Genomic DNA, 17,797 nt, shown 5'->3' with positions numbered 1-17,797 from the left:
TTTTCGTGGACAACCTTCAATTTAGTTTTATATCATTCAAGGAGCATCATTTGGTGATGTTTGTTTGAGCAAATTCATGACTCTTCTACTTCTTTTTCATGTTGTTGTAATTGATGCTCTGTTCATGTATATATTTCCGACAGCTGAATGTGGTGGATTAATCAACATTACTTATTGTATGCATTAGTTGTTGTTTTTTTTTACAAAGATTGAGCACATTAATTTTTACTCAAGTCCGTTTGATGTAGTAATAAAATCAAATATTGGGGATATTCCAACACTTAAAACTCATTGAGAAATCTTTTGAGGAAGGCAAAATTGATGGAACAGGACCGGAAGAAGTTCGGATATAGCTTTCAAGTTCGTGTGAAGCGGTCGTGTTAAGCTGCTCTTTTGACAATATAGATACTCCTTTTCAGGTTAGAGATTTGTAAAATTCGAATAATTGTTCTTTATAGATGTAAGGATGGAGTCATGAAGTCATCATTTTCAGACTTAGTTTTTTTCCAAAACAATTGGTGAAAATGCACACACTTTGTCGAAGCATATTCCTCACTTTTGAAAACTTAATTTCCTAGTTGGTATTTCAGCGGTATTTAGATATCTTCTTCGTGAAATTGAGAAGAGAGCAACAGGTGAGTCGCCTGGAATAGCCCAACACTTTGAAGAAGGTGCGCACGGCGGTGGCGGTGGCAATAATGTATTGCCGGAGAAGAGAGAGAGAGAGCTTGAGAGAGAAATTCAAGTGAGAGGGTTGGGCCCTCTTTTTCATTATTAGACTTGGGACTTTTCTTTTAGTTTTTATTGGGCTTATTTGTTTTCTCTTTATTTGTACTTATAATAATATTCATCTCAAATATATTTAGTTAAAATTAATTTTTTATTATATTTATAAATATCATAATTGAGTTAGTATCAATTTTATATAAATATAGAAATATAAAAATGTTTCCCGTGCATTGTACGGAGGGCAAATGCTAGTATTTCTTAAAAAAATATTTTCTCTGTCCGAACTTTTAGTATCCATCTTTCCTTTTTTGGTTGTCCCACATTTTGGTATCTATTTCTATTTTTAGTAAAAGTAGGTGGGACTCTTGCTCAACTTTAATTATTTTAACACTCACATAAAAGGTGAGACCCTTATTTCACTTACAATACACACAGCCACTTAATTAAAACTCGTGCCACTCTAAAATGGATACTAAAAGCTGAGACAGAAGTTGTAGTAATCAACTAATATTTGATCGTCTATTGAAACAAAAAAAATAGAAATAAAAAAGACCATTATTAGCAGTTCATTTTTGTTAAAAATAATAAAATAAGTAAATACTATTTTAACAATCAAATAATCTGTCGTTATTATTTTCGTAAAATAAAATATTATATCAATTATGTTAGCCAATGAAATTATTCAGTTGTGAATTAGTCAATAAAATAAATAAAAATAATCTTTAACGATTGATATTTCGATTGTTAAATATAAAAAAATTAAAATAAAATTATTCTTTGTTAACGATCGAATATTCAGTCATTATATTTTTTTAAAAAAAACTTATAAAATAATAATTATCAATTAAATTGGATAATTATTTCTCATTCCAAAATTGGATTAATTATCCTACAAAGTAATTGCGTTGAATTCTACACTAAACAAGTATCGTGAATAATTTATAGATTTCGGTAGAATTAATTTATAATTTCAGTAGAATTGGTTTTATATTCAATGAAATAATTCTAACTATTTTCGCAATAAGGATTTAATTGGAGCATCGCATTGCTGAGGCAGTCCATTGGAGCATGCCATTGAAATAAGGAGAATCTGTAAGTCACAATGGTTATATGTATCTCCTCAATTATTATCACAACCATTCGCTTTCACATTATTGCCAACCGTCCGCTTTCACATTATTGCCAACTGCTATGATAAGATATGTCGCCTAAAATATGACCAATTAAGACTGAGTTGCTAGCCATTATGTTAGTATAAATAAGAAGCTAAATTAAGATTCTATCAAATTCTTGTCCAAAATTCTCATAATTATACTCTGTTTGCCTTCAACTGACATCGATCATGGCGGCCTACGCAGCCTTGGTTTCTCTAATGCATATCATAGACGACCTCGAGCGCCACCATTCCCCTCCGATTTCTCTAAACAAACACCAAGTTCAATCCCTCACTCAAAATGTCATGTTCTTGCAGGAGTTTCTCGAAGCTTATGACTCCCCTGTTTCCGACGAAGCAGATCCATTGGAGATGCGTATTGCAGATGCAGCTTATGCAGCTGAAGACGCCATCGAATCTCATATCGTGGCCAAGATTCAGCTGAGCAGATCCAGAGAAACCATTCGCAGCCGCTTCCTCAGCTGCTTTCGAGCTGAGGAAGAGATGAACTTGTTTCAAGATGTGCAAAATGTGATACAAGAAATGGATCTGATCAAGAGTTTGGTGATGCAGAGGAATACAGAGAAGGTGGTGTTCCTTGATACGCGGCGTGGCTTCGTCTCTGCTTCTTCTTCCACTGGGAAGAACAGTAGAGGAATGGTGGTGTGGTCTGAGGGTGTCGTGAATGGAATCTTGGAAAGGCTCGTTTCGGACCAACGCGAGCGCCAATGCATCCCGATCACAGGAATGGGCGGGATAGGTAAGACCACTCTTGCCAAAACTGTTTATTCGAAGAAAATTATTGAGCAGCGTTTCGACGTTTGTGCTTGGGCTACTATTTCTCAACAATACAACACAAGGGAAATTCTTTGTGAACTTGTTTCTCAAGCCACTAATAAAAGCAAGGAACAACTGAGTGAAAAGAGTGAAGATGAACTAGGATTAGAGCTCTACCAGCATTTGATAGGTAGAAAGTTTCTAATTGTGATGGATGATATGTGGAGTATCGATGCTTGGGATAGGATACAACGTTTCTTTCCCGAAAATGAGAACTGTAGTCGGATATTAGTGACGACTAGGCTTTTACACTTGAGTTCCCAATTGAACAACAATTATAGCCTTCAAATGGAATTTTTAGATGAGGTTAGAAGCTGGGAACTCTTCTCAAAAACTTTGTTTGGGGTTGGAAGTTGCCCTCATGAGTTAGAGAAAATTGGAAAGAAAATAGTAGAGAATTGCAGAGGACTTCCTTTATCAATTGTTGTAGTGGGGGGTATTTTGAAAAATAGGGAACACACTGTAGGAGTTTGGGAATCAATTAGAAAGAACTTAGCTTCAGAAGTGAATTTGGAGAATGATAAGAATTGCATGAAACTGTTGAAAATGAGCTATAATCATTTGCCAGTTTATTTAAAGCCATGTTTTTTGTATATGGGAGTGTTTGAGGAGGATGATTCGGTTAGAGTCTCAACACTCGTGAAGCTATGGGTTTCTGAAGGATTTTTAAAACCCATGAATGGCAAAAGTTTGGAAACTATTGCCATAGTGTTCTTAAAGGACTTGATTGATAGAAATCTCATTCTAGTTGGGGAAGTGGGGTCTACAGGAAACATAAAATGTGTCAAAATTCATGATTTGTTGAGGGATTTATGCTTGAATCAAAGCAAGAAAGATGGGTTCTATCATGTGATAGGGCAATCTAGTCCTCGAGGCATGAGTAGCCAACGCCGCGTTGTTATACCCAGGAACATGCCTAAGAAGAAAGTCCTTGACGACTTGCAATCTATGCCACATGCTCGTTCCATTATCAGTGAATATGGGAATGTCCCGCGTATTAAGAATTCCGGGTTGCTTAGAACATTACATGCATACCAGTTTCCTTATTCTGAAGATGAACGACACGTGATCAAGTCCCTTGCGTCTCAGTATGTTAACTTGCGCCACCTTGCTGTTAGAGTTGGTAGCATGTCCTCGATCTTTACCTCGTTTACTCGGCTCTGGAATCTGCACATATTGATTGTTTTTTGTGAAGAAGATTTCACTGCTCCTGCTGAGATTTGGAGAATGCCACAACTTAGGCATATTGAAATGACTGAAAGAAGTTTTTATCTTCCAGAACCTTCGAGTGATGATGTCGTCGTCATGGAGAATCTACTGGTGCTTGAGCGAATAGCAAATTTCAAGTGCAGTGAAGAGGTGGTTAAGAGAATTCCCAATATCAAAAAATTGGGGATAGTGTATTTTGGGAGAGGGGGAATCGAGCAAGATGATGATTATTGTCTGAACAATATCAAACGTCTGTGTAAATTGGAATTCCTCCACGTACATTGTTGGGATGATTTTAGAGCTGCTCTGTATGCGCTCACATTCCCCCAAAGCCTCAAGAAGTTGACTCTTGTGATGAATGGTGGCTTTGAATGGGAAAAAATATTGGAAATGATAGGTTCAATGCCCCTTCTCGAGAAGTTCAAGTTGTGGTACGGGTGCTTTGGAACCGGCAAGTGGGAAATGGTTGAAGGCCAGTTCCCTTCCCTCAAATACTTGGGATTGTATTGGTGTCCCAGTTTGAAGCATTGGACTGCGGAATCGAACTCCATCTTTCCACGCCTTGAGAAGCTTCGTCTTGTTTATATGGAAGAGTTGAAGGAGATCCCGACTCAAATTGGAGACATACCGACGCTGCAAAAGATATGGATGAGGTATTGTGGCGAATCTGCTGTGATGTGCGCAAAGGAGATCGTAGAGGAACAAGTGGAATTACAAGGGGAAGATCTTCCATTTCATGTTAAAGTTTGGGTTCAGCGTAAGAACGAAGCACTAGTGCAGAGCTTGGCAGGCCCCAACTTCGAAGTAGTTGGTTTTGCTAGCTAGCTAGGTTTTACCACCATTAATTATCTCTCTTGTTTTTGTGTATTTGCTTATTTTTCTTTAATCCTCTTCCCTCTCACCTCTTATCATCTGTCAACAAAGAGAGAGAGAGAGGGTACTCAATATGTCATCCAATTCGTCGTTCATCTCGAATATCAACTTCTTAAGAGAGTGTGGGAAGGTAATCTTAGGCAGAGAAGCAGAATAAAATAAAACAATGCTAACAAACACTACAAGAATGCTTCACATTACTATAATGTGCAGCGACTAACTAGTGTCGCCCAAGAAGGAGGGTTGGGCTCACTTTTCTCATTCTTAGAGTTGGGCTTTTTCTTTTATTTTTTTTATTGGGCTTTAGCCCACTAAGGCAAGACTGTTATTTTACTCCTCATCCCTTGTGATTGTGAAAAATTGTAAAGAGGTGTTTGATTTGAATGATAATATATGATTGATAAAATAATTCAATTTAATTGAATAATTGGCTGTATGTTTCGATCGATGATGAATAGCTTTTGCTATAAAGTAATAAGTTAGTTCTATACGATGAGTGAATTTTTGGTAGAAAGTATTCAATATCACTTAAGATCCACTGTACCAAATTTTATGACCCATGACTCTAATCTTTTTTACTCCCTCCGTCCTGCTATTAATGGCACGTATTCCATTTTGGGCTGTCCCAATATTAATGGCACGTTTCTATTTTTGGAAATAATAAGGGATCACTTAGAGCTTAATTAATTCACTAATTGTCAATCTAAATAAATCTCCCCAATTATTTTGCAACACCCTCTCTCTCCTCTAAACTCACGCACGCTCCTTCCATGTCTCTCTCTATCCTCTTCTTCATCCCTCCACCACCAAACCCTAGCGCCGCCTCCACTGCCTAGCTCCGCCACCACCCTTCGCCGTCTCCACTGCCTAGCGCCGCCGCCATCCTCCACCGCCTGCTGCCTCTCTCCCACAAAATCTGCTCGTCGCCTTCCCTCTCTGCTTGGCCTTGCCGCCTTCTCCATCTCGACCCTTTTCTCCACCACCCCACCGCCGCCTCAATCTGCTTGCCGTCGATCTGCCGCCACCACCGCCCTCGTGCCCTCCACCACCCCAGATTCTCGGTCACCACTGAGTTCCCTCACACCCCTGGCTCTGGCGTCCGTCTCCGTTCTCCGGTAATATTCAGGCCGCTCCACCGCCAGGGTTTCACTCCACCACTGAGCTCCCTCACACCCCTTGTCTTCGTTTTGATTTTTGTTTTGATTTTCAGAATCTAACGATTTTTGTTTTGATCTTTTGTTTCGATTTTATTTTTGGGGAATTTTTACCTTTCGATTTTGTCTTCAATAACTTGGGAATTTTGACACAAGATCTGAGGGATTCAATTTGATTTTCACAGTGTATGTGTTCTATGATTTTTCGTGCATTTTTTTGTATTTTGTGTTTGACAACCCATCTCTCGCCTTTCTTCCTTCTTCTCTTCCACCGCCTTCCCTCTGTTGTTGCCGGAGTTCTGTAAAAGGGAGGGTCGGTGGTGGCTTCTCTGCCTTGGCCAGATCCGATAGTACAGGGCCTACAAGCTTGAGTTGAGATCTGAAACTAGTGGCTTTAGTTGCAGAATTTCTTGGATTTCTTGAATTTGGGGGAAACACATTTGTTGGACGGAGATGAGGAGGACAGACGAGGCGAAGGGAAGGCGGCGGCGCCGCCGGCGCCGGCCTCTGGTGTTGATGAAGAAGAGAGTTATTTATTAACAATATTTAACATTAATTAACAATAACATTAAACATGTGGTCCCTACAACTTTTCTCTTAATAACACTCTCCTTAATACCCGTGCCGAAAAGAAACGTGCCGTTAATAACGGGACGGAGGGAGTATTATTTATTTATTTTCTTTCATCATTTTTTTTCTACAATTATTATTAATTAGTGTTTATTCCACTTGATTAAGGTAGATAATTATTTTTTATTAGTTAAAACATTGGATCTCATCCATCCAACGTAAAAACATGCTTCACTTGAAAAAAAATCAAGATGCATAAAAACTAACCATTCACATTAGATGTCAAAAACAATAAGGGAAGAAGTAGTATTGATTATTAGAAAATATGTCCATAAATTTTCATTTTCGAATAAATTTCTACTTAGACGAATCAATTTATTTATTCTTCAATGTAATTTGAAGCGTTTTTACATGCCAAAATAAAAATGTTATATTACTCAACGCTGATAAACCTGGATTTGTAGTAGCTAGATCTGCAAAGTGTGACTTTAAACTTGCGATAATATTAAAATAATATTAATATATTAATTTATTTATAATTGTGTCTATGTATGGTTTATATATTTGAGTCTTAAATGGGCTGAAAACATCTTATTTGGGCTTTCCTTGTCAAAAAGGGAATCCCTAGCTAATTTCATCATTGTCAGTATCAATTCAATCCTCATAACAATATAGAGAAATTTTGAACTGAAAAATGATTGATGTCGTTTGAAGACCATGATATAGGTTATCCTATGTACAATTATTATTTCGAACGTATGTTTCTCTGTTCCGAAAAAATTATTATTCAGTTATTTTGTTACCGAATGTCCTAAAGCTAAAATTGAAAATGTGATCAGACAAATCCAGAACATGAGCTTCAAGAGCCTTTGATAAATTTTGAATTTAAAAAATCCTCTATATTAATTTGAGAATAAAATAGATAAATTTTAAAAGTTGGAATAGACATAAATGAAAGGTTGAGATAGAATGCGATATTAACCCAAGCAATAATATAAAAATATCTTATTGTGAGAACTGTAATTAAGAAATTATTATTGATTTTCTTTGAAAAAAACAAAAAACAAGTAACTTATAAATTAATTGCATTGAACCTATAAAATATCTATACTAAATAAGTGGGGTGGTTAATTTCATGAAAGAATTCTCGGTGTTTAGCAATAAGAATATATTCTCCACTAAAAATGCTATCTTTTGTAAGAATGAGAATTAATGGATATGAATAAATCAATGAAATCTACGAATAAGACTTTTATAATGCAAAAATAATCATTTAAACTTGGGTTTGAGTCTTAGAGAGGTCGAAAATTTCATCAATTAATTGATGCTCCATCTAGTTGGACTTGATCGTCAATGCGACATGCTATAGTGAGAATCCTTTCGTGGAGTGCAAGCGGGAGGGGCAGAGTATGTGTCCGGAGGGGTCGCGGTATGTGAACTGGGATTGAATTCATTACACAGAGATTCATCTACTCTTGTCTTGTCGTCTCCACTACATTTGTAATAATCTTCCGCCTTTGCTGATTGTATTAATCTGATATCTATTCTGTCATGGTTAGTTTTTATGCATCTTGATTTTTTCTTTTCCCTGGTGGAGCATGTTTATGTGTTGAATGAGATGAGATTTAGTGTCGTGCAAATTTTTGAATTTGAGACTTACATTTTCTTCCTCGAGGCAGTGTATTTTAATTTAAATACAAGAATGTGTAGACCCATGTTGATACAAACGAATAAATAAAGGACTTTGAGGGCTGCGTGAGACCAGTTTTCAGCCAAGAGAAAGAGAGATTAGAGAGATGGGGATGGGCTGTATTTATTAGGCCCCTATTTTTAAGTAGGGCTCAGCTTATATTTAAATGCAAACTTGTACATGGGCTGATTATAAATTGATTCGTATCTTTATTTTTGAAAATCGACCGCATAATTCATGGGTGATTCTATTCATAGCCCCCGTTTTACTCAGTATAGCCCTCGTCTATAATAGTAATAATAAAGAATTACAAATTTACTATTTTACCCGATACTCCCCGGCCCCAAATTATGCTGTTTAATTATTCTGGATCTCGATTCTTTTTCGAAGTTATGTTGTGCCAGCCTGCTTCTGACCGGATTCCTGCAGTTTGAGGATGAAAACGTTATGATGATTTTCAAGGCGGAGTTCTCATTTTCTCTGTGGATCATGCACAAGGCGAAGCGGCTTATTTACAACTGCTGGTTGTGAATCTGGATAAGTGGATTAGTCAGGGCGATCATGAAAGTACCATGGTTCTGTAAAAGATTCACACGGTCGATCGCATTGTCGGTGAAGGAACCTTCGAATCAGGAGCCAATGGAGGAGATCGAGATGAAGAGATCCAAATCCTCGCCGCCGTTCTACAATATGTTTGAGTTCATATCGTCGATGTTGTCAAGGTTCGACCTGTCGAATCTTCGAGTATGGGAGGAGATCGGGGTCACTCTTCATATCGTAGTGCTTGTCGGCGGCGGCGGTGGAGAAACTGGGCTCGTTGGCGAATGAGCTGAATTGAATTTCAGGCTGGTGTGGAGCAAGGACGACTACAAAGTGCGGATGCAAGGCTCGGCGGACGAACGGTAGGAAGGGGCTGCTGTTGGTGACGGCGGAGGTGTTCGAGGTGGTGCCTTAGGTCGCGGTAGTGGAGCTCTTGAAGTCCACCGGAGACACCTTCAAATACTCAAAAGTTCTGCAATGAAGATGTGAGGCGGGCCTTGAAAAACATTGTCTGGACTTGGAAATGAGATTGAGAATTAGACACATTAAAACTTAGAATTTGCAATCAAATTGCAGAATAATTAGAATTACCGTGGAAAGAATGGAGGAATTTGGTTTCCAAAGATTATTTCATCATTCGGTAGGGTGTAGGTGAAAATCGTGGAAAAATATGGAGCTTTTCATAGTTTCTCTTTGCTGAAAAATCAAATGTAATTTTTATGTTTCTTCAACTTGAAGTACGATACGATTTTAAATTGAGATGACACAAGAACTTCATAAACTGAGATGACACAGTAGAATTTCAAGAATAAAGATGATTGAGAAGATTCTGAAAACAAAGTATGGAAGTATAACATTATTATTTGGGAGTTATGGATTATAGGGATTTAATTGGGTTTATTTAGGAAGCAGGGGATGGGGGTTATGTTGATTGAGTGGGGCTATACCCGATTTTATTAGCTGAAAAAAGAATATACATTATTTAATTTAAAGACTATGATTTAAAGGGGTAAGTTAGTAAATTTATAATTATTATTTTATATAGGGGGCTACATGGAGAAAAATGGGGGCTGTGAATAGAATTACCCATAATTCATAACCTTTCATTTTCATCTCAAATTTGTATGTTGATCGATTTTTATCTATGTGGAGTGTGAACTTGGAAATTCACACGGAGGTGGCCGAAAATGACAGGGTGGCCGCTGGAAATGACACGTGTCAATTTTCGAGGTCCATGTAGATAAAAACCGAACACTGGACAAATTTGAGACAAAAATGAAAAACAAATTATGGCCAATTTTCGAAAATTGCTGCAAAAAAATTGCAAAAAATTAGTAACGCTTCATCTCCATCAAGATTTCAGTTTATTAAATATTGTTGAAAAACATTTTAAGATGATTTTGTCCTTTTTTTATTCACAAACACAATTTCCATAACAGTGGGGCACACATTCGTTTGTGCATCCTTTATCACTAGTTTCTGATCCTGATTGGAAGTAGCATTCGCATGACACGATATCTGTCAACACCACTTTACCGATACATTTTTGCGAGGCACACTCTGCATCGCTCCGACACGCAGGTCCTTCAACAATAGTTCATAATAATAAAAAATTAGTATATAAATAGTTAAATACAACATCAATTTTTTTTATTAAAATTACCATATTCGCTGGACATATATCTTTGCTCATCGAGACAAATGCAAACGCCATCCAAGCATAATGGACGACCTTTATTGCATCTAATTTTACAGTCCTCATGTAACACACATTTTGCTAATGACATTTTTACTGCATTTATCCGAAGAAGAAAAACATCAATAATACAAAACTTAGAACAACAAGTTGAAGAATATATTTTCAAGATTAAAGTCTATTTCATAGAATATATGTATATATATATATATATATATATATATTTAATTTGTACATATATTTAATTAAAAGATATTAAATAAGTAAATTTCTAAACTTTCAATCTCGAAAAGTTTTGAGCCACTTATAGTGGGACAGAGGGGGTATTTATTACCACCGGGTACATGGTAATGCTTCTCTCTCTCTCTCTGTCAAATTTTAACCTGTTTACTTTTTTCTTCTTCTTCTCCATTTAGCTGAGTTAGGCATTGCAATGAGGTTGCACATCATTTTAAGTTGAATTGTGTCTATTGATTTTGAGTAGGGCTGATCTATGCATTTTAATATAACTGTGTAATGATTGCAGTTCTGGATTTTTTAATTATTCACCATCTTCTTGCATTAAGATCCTGCTAACTATGTTCTATCCCCTTGCATATGCATGTGTAAAGAGGTTGATATATGATGAGCTGCCTGTTTGTATTTTTGTAAGAATATAAGTAAAACTGCAGCTTCATATTTATTACTCCATCTGTCCCACTTATCTTGGCATACTTTTCTTTTTAGTTTGTCTCATTTATAATAACATTTTTCAAAAATAGTATGTGATCCCTACTTTCTCTACACATATCAAACACTGGTCCCTGATTGGGCGTATTTATACGCATTTATTTGGGGGATTTTGGTGTGGTTTCTATGTTTAATTTGTGTTAAATATCGTCTTTGGATATGAATTATGGTCTTATATAAATGTTTATGGTATTTGATAGGTTTTGGAGAAAAGTATTGATTTTGAGAAGAGTTTTGAAGTCGTGAAGCTGTGTGAAGAGAAGTTGTGCACGTCTGCCGTGCGGTGTGCCCATTCTGCCTGGGCGTGAATTGATTGCATGGATTGAAGGCTAAAGTGCCGAGAAGAAGACATGCTGGGCCACCATGTTTGATTTGGACTGATTTTTATTTAATGGGCCTCGCCACTTTTCTTTTATTTTAAGTTATGAGCTTTTTGTTTTGTTTAGCCCATGCGCCACTTTTTGCATAGTAGAATTAGGTCTATTTCATTAGTTATATATATATATTAAGGAGTGAGTTTTAGATCAGCTCATATCATACATATTCCAGACGGCAACTTTGAAGCAAAATTGTGGATGCAAATTTGGAGTTCTCAATTCAAGTTTTATTCCTTCGTCTTTCCTTTGCAATTAATTATTTATTTTGTTTGATTTATTTTTATTATGAGTTCTAGCTAAATTTCTATATTCCGGCATTGATTAGGGAAGCACTAGCGAAATTATTCTGTGAGATCTAATTGTTCTTATACTTTATTTTATGCTTGCATCTGCGATTCTCCATGTTTAATGATATTAATTGTTTTAATCCATTAGATAGTTGCAAATATTTATTGGGTTAGAATTAATTATTTAGCCAATTGAACCGGCCATCCGTAATTGTGGTTTAGGTTTGATTAGTGGTAAATTGACACATCAGGGTCAAGGGAAAAACAGTCTTAATTCAATAATCCTGCGTCAGAGTTTATTGGTTTTGAATCGGGTTTCTCTAGATATTAATGCTATCGGCTCATTAAACCTATAGAGCGTCTCTTACAGTTGTCAGTCGATTAGGGTAGTAATTAGTGAAGCGTCTTCCTGGTTACCGAATAATTAAGGAGAAATAAGATCACGTCAGAAGCGTCTTCGGTGGTTATAACTGGTTTGTTTGCATAATTTAAAGTTATTTTTGCATCCATGATCGGAATAATTGAGCTAGGGTGGACTTAATTGATTGCTGGAATTCTTTTATTGATTGTTGGAATTTTTATTCATCTTTTGGTTGATTAGAAAAATTGGTTATTTGCATTTTTATTTATTTAATTTTAAGTTTAGTATTTACTATATTTTCTTCTCAAAATTTCGTAGGTTACTTGCAGGCTTTAATTAGAGAAATTCTCGCCAGTCCCTTGGGAGACGATTTTGCTTACTACTGTCTGCGCAGTGTGGGCATACCGGCTGACTGCCGGATATTTTTGGTGTAAAACGACGCACCAAATTTTGGCGCCGTTGCCAGGGATTGGTTTTAAGCAGGATTTTACTGATTTCAGTCTATCTTTTATTTTTAGTTATTTTATTTTTAGTTTATGCCCCGTTCTTCTCGTACAGGCGTATTAGTTTTTGATCCAGAAATCGAGAAGACTGCACGAAAGTTGAAGAAGCAAGCTAAGGAGTGGAAAAAGATATCCAATTCTGCTCCACCGAGTCTTGAGGATCAAGAAGAAATTGAAGATCCAATGGGTGACCGTAATAATAGTGATGAGGAGAACGATAGAGAGATCGTTGATCCTCGACAGGAACCACCTCAACTGATCAGAGAGTTAGGCCGTCATAGAAGCAATCGCCCTTTGTGCATTGTCCTTCCTACCATTAATGGCAACGCTGAAATACGGCCTGGTTTCATTCAAGTGCTACCCAAATTCGGTGATTTACCTGGAGAGAGTGCACACAAGCATCTGGCTGAATTTGATCTAGTTTGCTCAACTCTACGCCCTCATGGTTTTACTGAAAATAATTTGAGGCTATTGACTTTTTCTCATACTTTGCAGGGTAGAGCGAGAGATTGGCTTTTTGATCTTCCTCCTGGTTCGATTAGAACTTGGGGAGATTTAGAAGAACAATTCTTGCGAAAATTCTTTCCTGAGTCCAGAGCTGCAAATTTGAGAATGGCCATTAGCAGCATTAAACAGAAGAAGGCGGAGAGTCTAGCCGATTATTGGGAGAGATTCCAACAGCTGTGTCGCAAGTGTCCTGATCATGGATTTTCTGACTACCAATTGCTTACTAACTATTTTTATCGTGGTATGTCTTCTTTTGATAGGAAAATTGTTGACGCTGCTTGTGGTGGAAGCTTGACCAATAAAACTTTGGACGAAGCAAAGCAACTCATCGTTGACATGGTTTCAAATGGCCAACAATATGAGGATGAGGATGATGATCGTTATAGGCCAGTGCAGAAAGTAGAAGATTCCAACATGAACGAGAGAATTGATGCTCTCACCTCTTTAGTTAGAGGACTTGCCGTCTCTAAAACTCAACACGTTCAATGTGGAATTTGCTTTGAAAATAATCATCCTACTGATGCATGTCCATCTCTGCAGGATAATAATACTGAGCAAGCGTGCATGGGATCCGCTGATGAGCAAGAGATGAACGCACAAAGGCAAAGGCGAAATGACCCTTTTTCCAACACCTACAATCCAGGGTGGAGAAATCACCCAAATTTTAGGTGGAGACAGCAGGAACCAGGGATGTACGCGCCGAATCCGCCGCAGGCTGGACAGTATGCCCATACCGCACGTCCTGCACCGAGTTCTGCACCCAATATGAACGATATCATGAAGAGCCTCGCCCAGAGCAGTGAAATTGTGAAGAATTTGGTGCAAAGTCAGCAGGCATTCCAGAATGAAACTCAGGCAGCATTGAGTAATATGGGCACACAAATCACACAGTTAGCCACTCAGGTGAACAAGCTGCAGGCGAATCAAGGCCGACTTCCTTCTGTCACGGAGATGAATCCCAAGGAAAATGCAAGTGCTGTAACTACAAGAAGTGGGAGAATTATAGTTGAGCCACAACTTAAGCAGCAGGACAAAGAAGAAAAGCCCGATGAAGCCAAGGACGATGCAATTAGTGAGAAGTCACCAGAATCCACCGAGCCTAGCTCTTCTAAGGTAAGTGGAAAACCTAAGGTTTCAATTCCTCAATCACTGATTGCACCACCTTTTCCTTCTAGGTTGGCTCAGAACAAGAGAATTGAAGAAGAGAAGGATATTCTAGAAATCTTCAAGAAGGTAGAAATAAACTTACCCTTGCTTGATGCAATTAAGCAAGTTCCCAGGTACGCAAAGTTTTTAAAAGAGTTATGCTCTAAGAAAATGAAGTTTGGGAATGATGCGAGAATTCGAGTGAGTGAGAATGTTTCTGCTGTTCTGCAAAGAAAATTGCCCCAAAAGTGTCGAGATCCTGGTATGTTCACTATTCCATGCATTATAGGTAATAAGACTGTTGAGAGAGACATGCTAGATTTAGGAGCATCCATAAATGTCATGCCTTATTCTGTGTATAAGGATTTGCAATTAGGACCTTTGAAAGACACTCGTGTTATCATTCAGTTAGCTGATAGGTCTACTGCATATCCCGAAGGTGTTGTTGAGGATGTCCTTGTCAAGGTCAATGATTTGATTTTTCCTGTGGATTTTTATATTGTTGATATGGATGATTCTGCTAAGCAATCCTTGATTCTTTTAGGGAGACCATTCATGAAAACTGCTAAAGCAAAAATTGATGTGGATAGTGGAATGCTTAGCCTTGAATTTGATGGAGATGTTGTCACATTTAATATTTTTGAGGCTATGAAGCATGTTGAGGATCCTGAATCTGTGTTCATGATTGATGTTATTGACCATTTGGTTGAGGAATTTGTTGAGAATTTCAGGGAGGATGAGCTTGAGCATGTTATTTTCAGTTCCCTAACTGAAGAGAACTCCAAAACTGAGGAGAATGAAGCCATTAGAGAGATTATTATGCAGCTGTACTCAACGGAGGAAATTCCAGTTCGGCACCTGTCGAGCAGGATGCCCATACCGACCAGCACAGAACCGATTTTGCCCTCTGTTGTGAAGCCACCGAAGCTGGACTTGAAGGTACTGCCCCAGCATCTGAAATATGTGTTTTTAGGAGAGGATGACACGCTGCCAGTGATCATCAACAATGAACTCAGTGCAGAACAAGAGGTAAGGTTGGTAAGTCTTCTTAAGATGCATAAATCTGCCATTGGATGGACTATAGCCGATATCAAAGGTATTAGTCCCTCTACTTGCATGCATAGAATCTTACTTGAGCCAAATAGTAAGCCGTCTAGGGATCCTCAAAGAAAATTGAACCCTGTCATGAAAGAAGTTGTGCTTAAAGAAATTCTTAAATTGCTTGATCTAGGGATTATTTATCCGATTTCTGATAGTACATGGGTCAGTCCTGTTCATGTGGTTCCTAAGAAGTCTGGTTTTCAATTGGTTAAGAATGAGAAGAATGAGTTGATTCCCATGAGGTTGCAAACTGGTTGGCGTATGTGCATTGATTTTAGGAAGTTGAATAATGCTACTAGGAAAGATCATTTTCCATTACCTTTCATTGATGAGATGCTTGAGCGATTGGCTGGTAAGGAATTCTTTTGTTTTCTTGATGGCTACTCTGGATATTTTCAAATTTTTGTAGCTCAGGAAGATCAAGAGAAAACCATTTTTACTTGTCCTTTTGGCACTTTTGCATGGCGTCGTATGCCGTTTGGATTATGTAATGCTCCTGGTACTTTTCAGCGTTGTATGATGAGTCTATTTTCTGACATGATTGAGAGTTGCATAGAAATTTTCATGGATGATTTTACTGTGCATGGAGACTCTTTTGACCATTGTTTGACTAATCTTGAACAAGTTTTGCAGAGATGTGTCGACACTAATTTGGTGTTGAACTTTGAGAAATGTCATTTCATGGTGAGAGAGGGGATTGTTCTTGGGCATGTGATTTCTGCAAGAGGAGTAGAAGTTGATAAGGCGAAAATTGATTTGATTGTTAAGTTACCTTATCCTTCTAATGTGAGAGAGATTCGTGCTTTCTTAGGCCATGCAGGTTTTTATAGGCGTTTCATAAAAGACTTTGCAAAGACTGCTCAACCTCTCACTAGGTTGCTTCATCAAGATGTGTCTTTTGTGTTCGATGACAAGTGCAAGGAGGCCTTTGATTTGTTGAAGAGTAGACTCACTTCTGCCCCCATCATTCAACCACCAATTTGGGGAGAGCCTTTTGAAATCATGTGCGATGCAAGCGACTACGCCGTTGGAGCAGTGCTAGGGCAGAAAGTTGGGAAAGAGAGCCATGTGATTTACTATGCTTCCAAAACTCTCAACCCGGCTCAATGCAATTACACAACCACGGAGAAGGAGCTTTTAGCCATCGTTTTTGCTTGTGAAAAATTTAGATCTTATTTGATTGGCTCTAAAGTTGTTGTTTATTCTGACCATGCAGCTCTTAAGTATTTGCTCTCTAAAAAAGAATCTAAGCCTCGCTTGATCCGTTGGATTCTGCTTTTGCAGGAATTTGACTTGGAGATTAAAGATAAAAAGGGAGCCGAGAACTTGGTAGCTGACCATTTGAGCAGACTGCAGACTGTGTCGGACGGTATGCCCATACCAGACGACTTTCCAGACGAACAGCTGCTGCACATCGACGGTAACACTCCTTGGTATGCTGATTTGGTTAATTTTCTAACTGCTGGAGTTTTTCCTAAGGGAATGGAGACAACCCGTAAGAATAAGTTGAGGAGCCAAGCAAAATACTTCATATGGGATGATCCTTATTTGTGGAAGACCTGTGCGGATCAAGTGATACGACGTTGCATCCCTGATGAGGAGATTCATTCCATTTTGAATTTTTGCCATGCTCATGCTTGTGGAGGTCACTTTGGTCCCAAACGAACAGCACGTAAGATTCTTGATTGTGGTTTTTATTGGGAAACTATTTTTAAGGATTCTTACAATTTCTGCAAAAATTGTGACAAGTGCCAAAGAACAGGTAATATCTCTTCTCGCAATGAAATGCCTCAAGTCCCTATTTTGGTTTGTGAAATCTTTGACGTTTGGGGAATGGATTTTATGGGACCGTTTCCTAGTTCTTTTGGAAATTCTTACATTCTTTTGGCTGTTGATTATGTTTCGAAGTGGGTGGAAGTGAAGGCCACCCGCACTAATGACTCTAAAGTTGTTGCAGGGTTCCTTAAAGCTAATATTTTTAACAGATTTGGAGTGCCCCGTGCCATCATTAGCGATCAAGGAACTCATTTTTGCAACCGCACTTTGGAAGCACTTTTCAAGAAATATGGAGTCCATCATCGAGTTGCCACAGCATATCATCCACAATCCAATGGTCAGGCTGAAGTTTCTAACCGAGAAATCAAGAGCATCCTTGAGAAAACAGTCAACCCGAGACGAAAGGATTGGAGTTTGAGACTGGACGATGCGGTATGGGCATACCGCACTGCATTCAAGTCACCGATTGGTATGTCTCCGTACAGGCTGATTTTTGGGAAGCAATGTCATCTACCTGTTGAGATGGAGCATAAAGCTTTTTGGACCGTGAAGGAATTCT

General features: G+C 38.0%; 2 protein-coding genes and 1 pseudogene across 2 annotated transcripts; 2 read left to right on the top strand and 1 right to left on the bottom strand.

Annotated features, from left to right (window-relative positions):
• The first annotated feature begins 2,071 nt into the window (after positions 1-2,071).
• LOC131018162 (putative late blight resistance protein homolog R1C-3) lies at positions 2,072-4,753 on the top strand. The gene has a single exon (XM_057946880.1). It carries the CDS (start codon positions 2,072-2,074, stop codon positions 4,751-4,753), a length of 2,682 nt encoding a protein of 893 aa, XP_057802863.1.
• A 958-nt stretch (positions 4,754-5,711) lies between these two features.
• On the bottom strand, positions 5,712-6,489 carry LOC131016989 (uncharacterized; annotated as a pseudogene).
• Positions 6,490-12,741: 6,252 nt separating this feature from the next.
• On the top strand, positions 12,742-15,101 carry LOC131018161 (uncharacterized). The gene is made up of 2 exons (XM_057946879.1): positions 12,742-15,051; positions 15,093-15,101. Exons 1-2 carry the CDS (start codon positions 12,742-12,744, stop codon positions 15,099-15,101), a joined length of 2,319 nt encoding a protein of 772 aa, XP_057802862.1.
• The last annotated feature ends 2,696 nt before the right edge of the window (positions 15,102-17,797 follow it).

Source organism: Salvia miltiorrhiza, chromosome 3 (assembly GCF_028751815.1).
Source record: "Salvia miltiorrhiza cultivar Shanhuang (shh) chromosome 3, IMPLAD_Smil_shh, whole genome shotgun sequence".
Classification (NCBI taxonomy): Eukaryota; Viridiplantae; Streptophyta; class Magnoliopsida; order Lamiales; family Lamiaceae; genus Salvia; species Salvia miltiorrhiza.
Note: the sequence above shows the minus strand (reverse complement) of the source record. Positions and strands in the feature narration are given on the sequence as shown.

Excerpts from the sequence above, each read along its gene's own strand:
- LOC131018162 (XM_057946880.1), top strand. The coding sequence starts at position 2,072 with ATGGCGGCCTACGCAGCCTTGGTTTCTCTAATGCATATCATAGACGAC.
- LOC131018161 (XM_057946879.1), top strand. The coding sequence starts at position 12,742 with ATGCCCCGTTCTTCTCGTACAGGCGTATTAGTTTTTGATCCAGAAATC.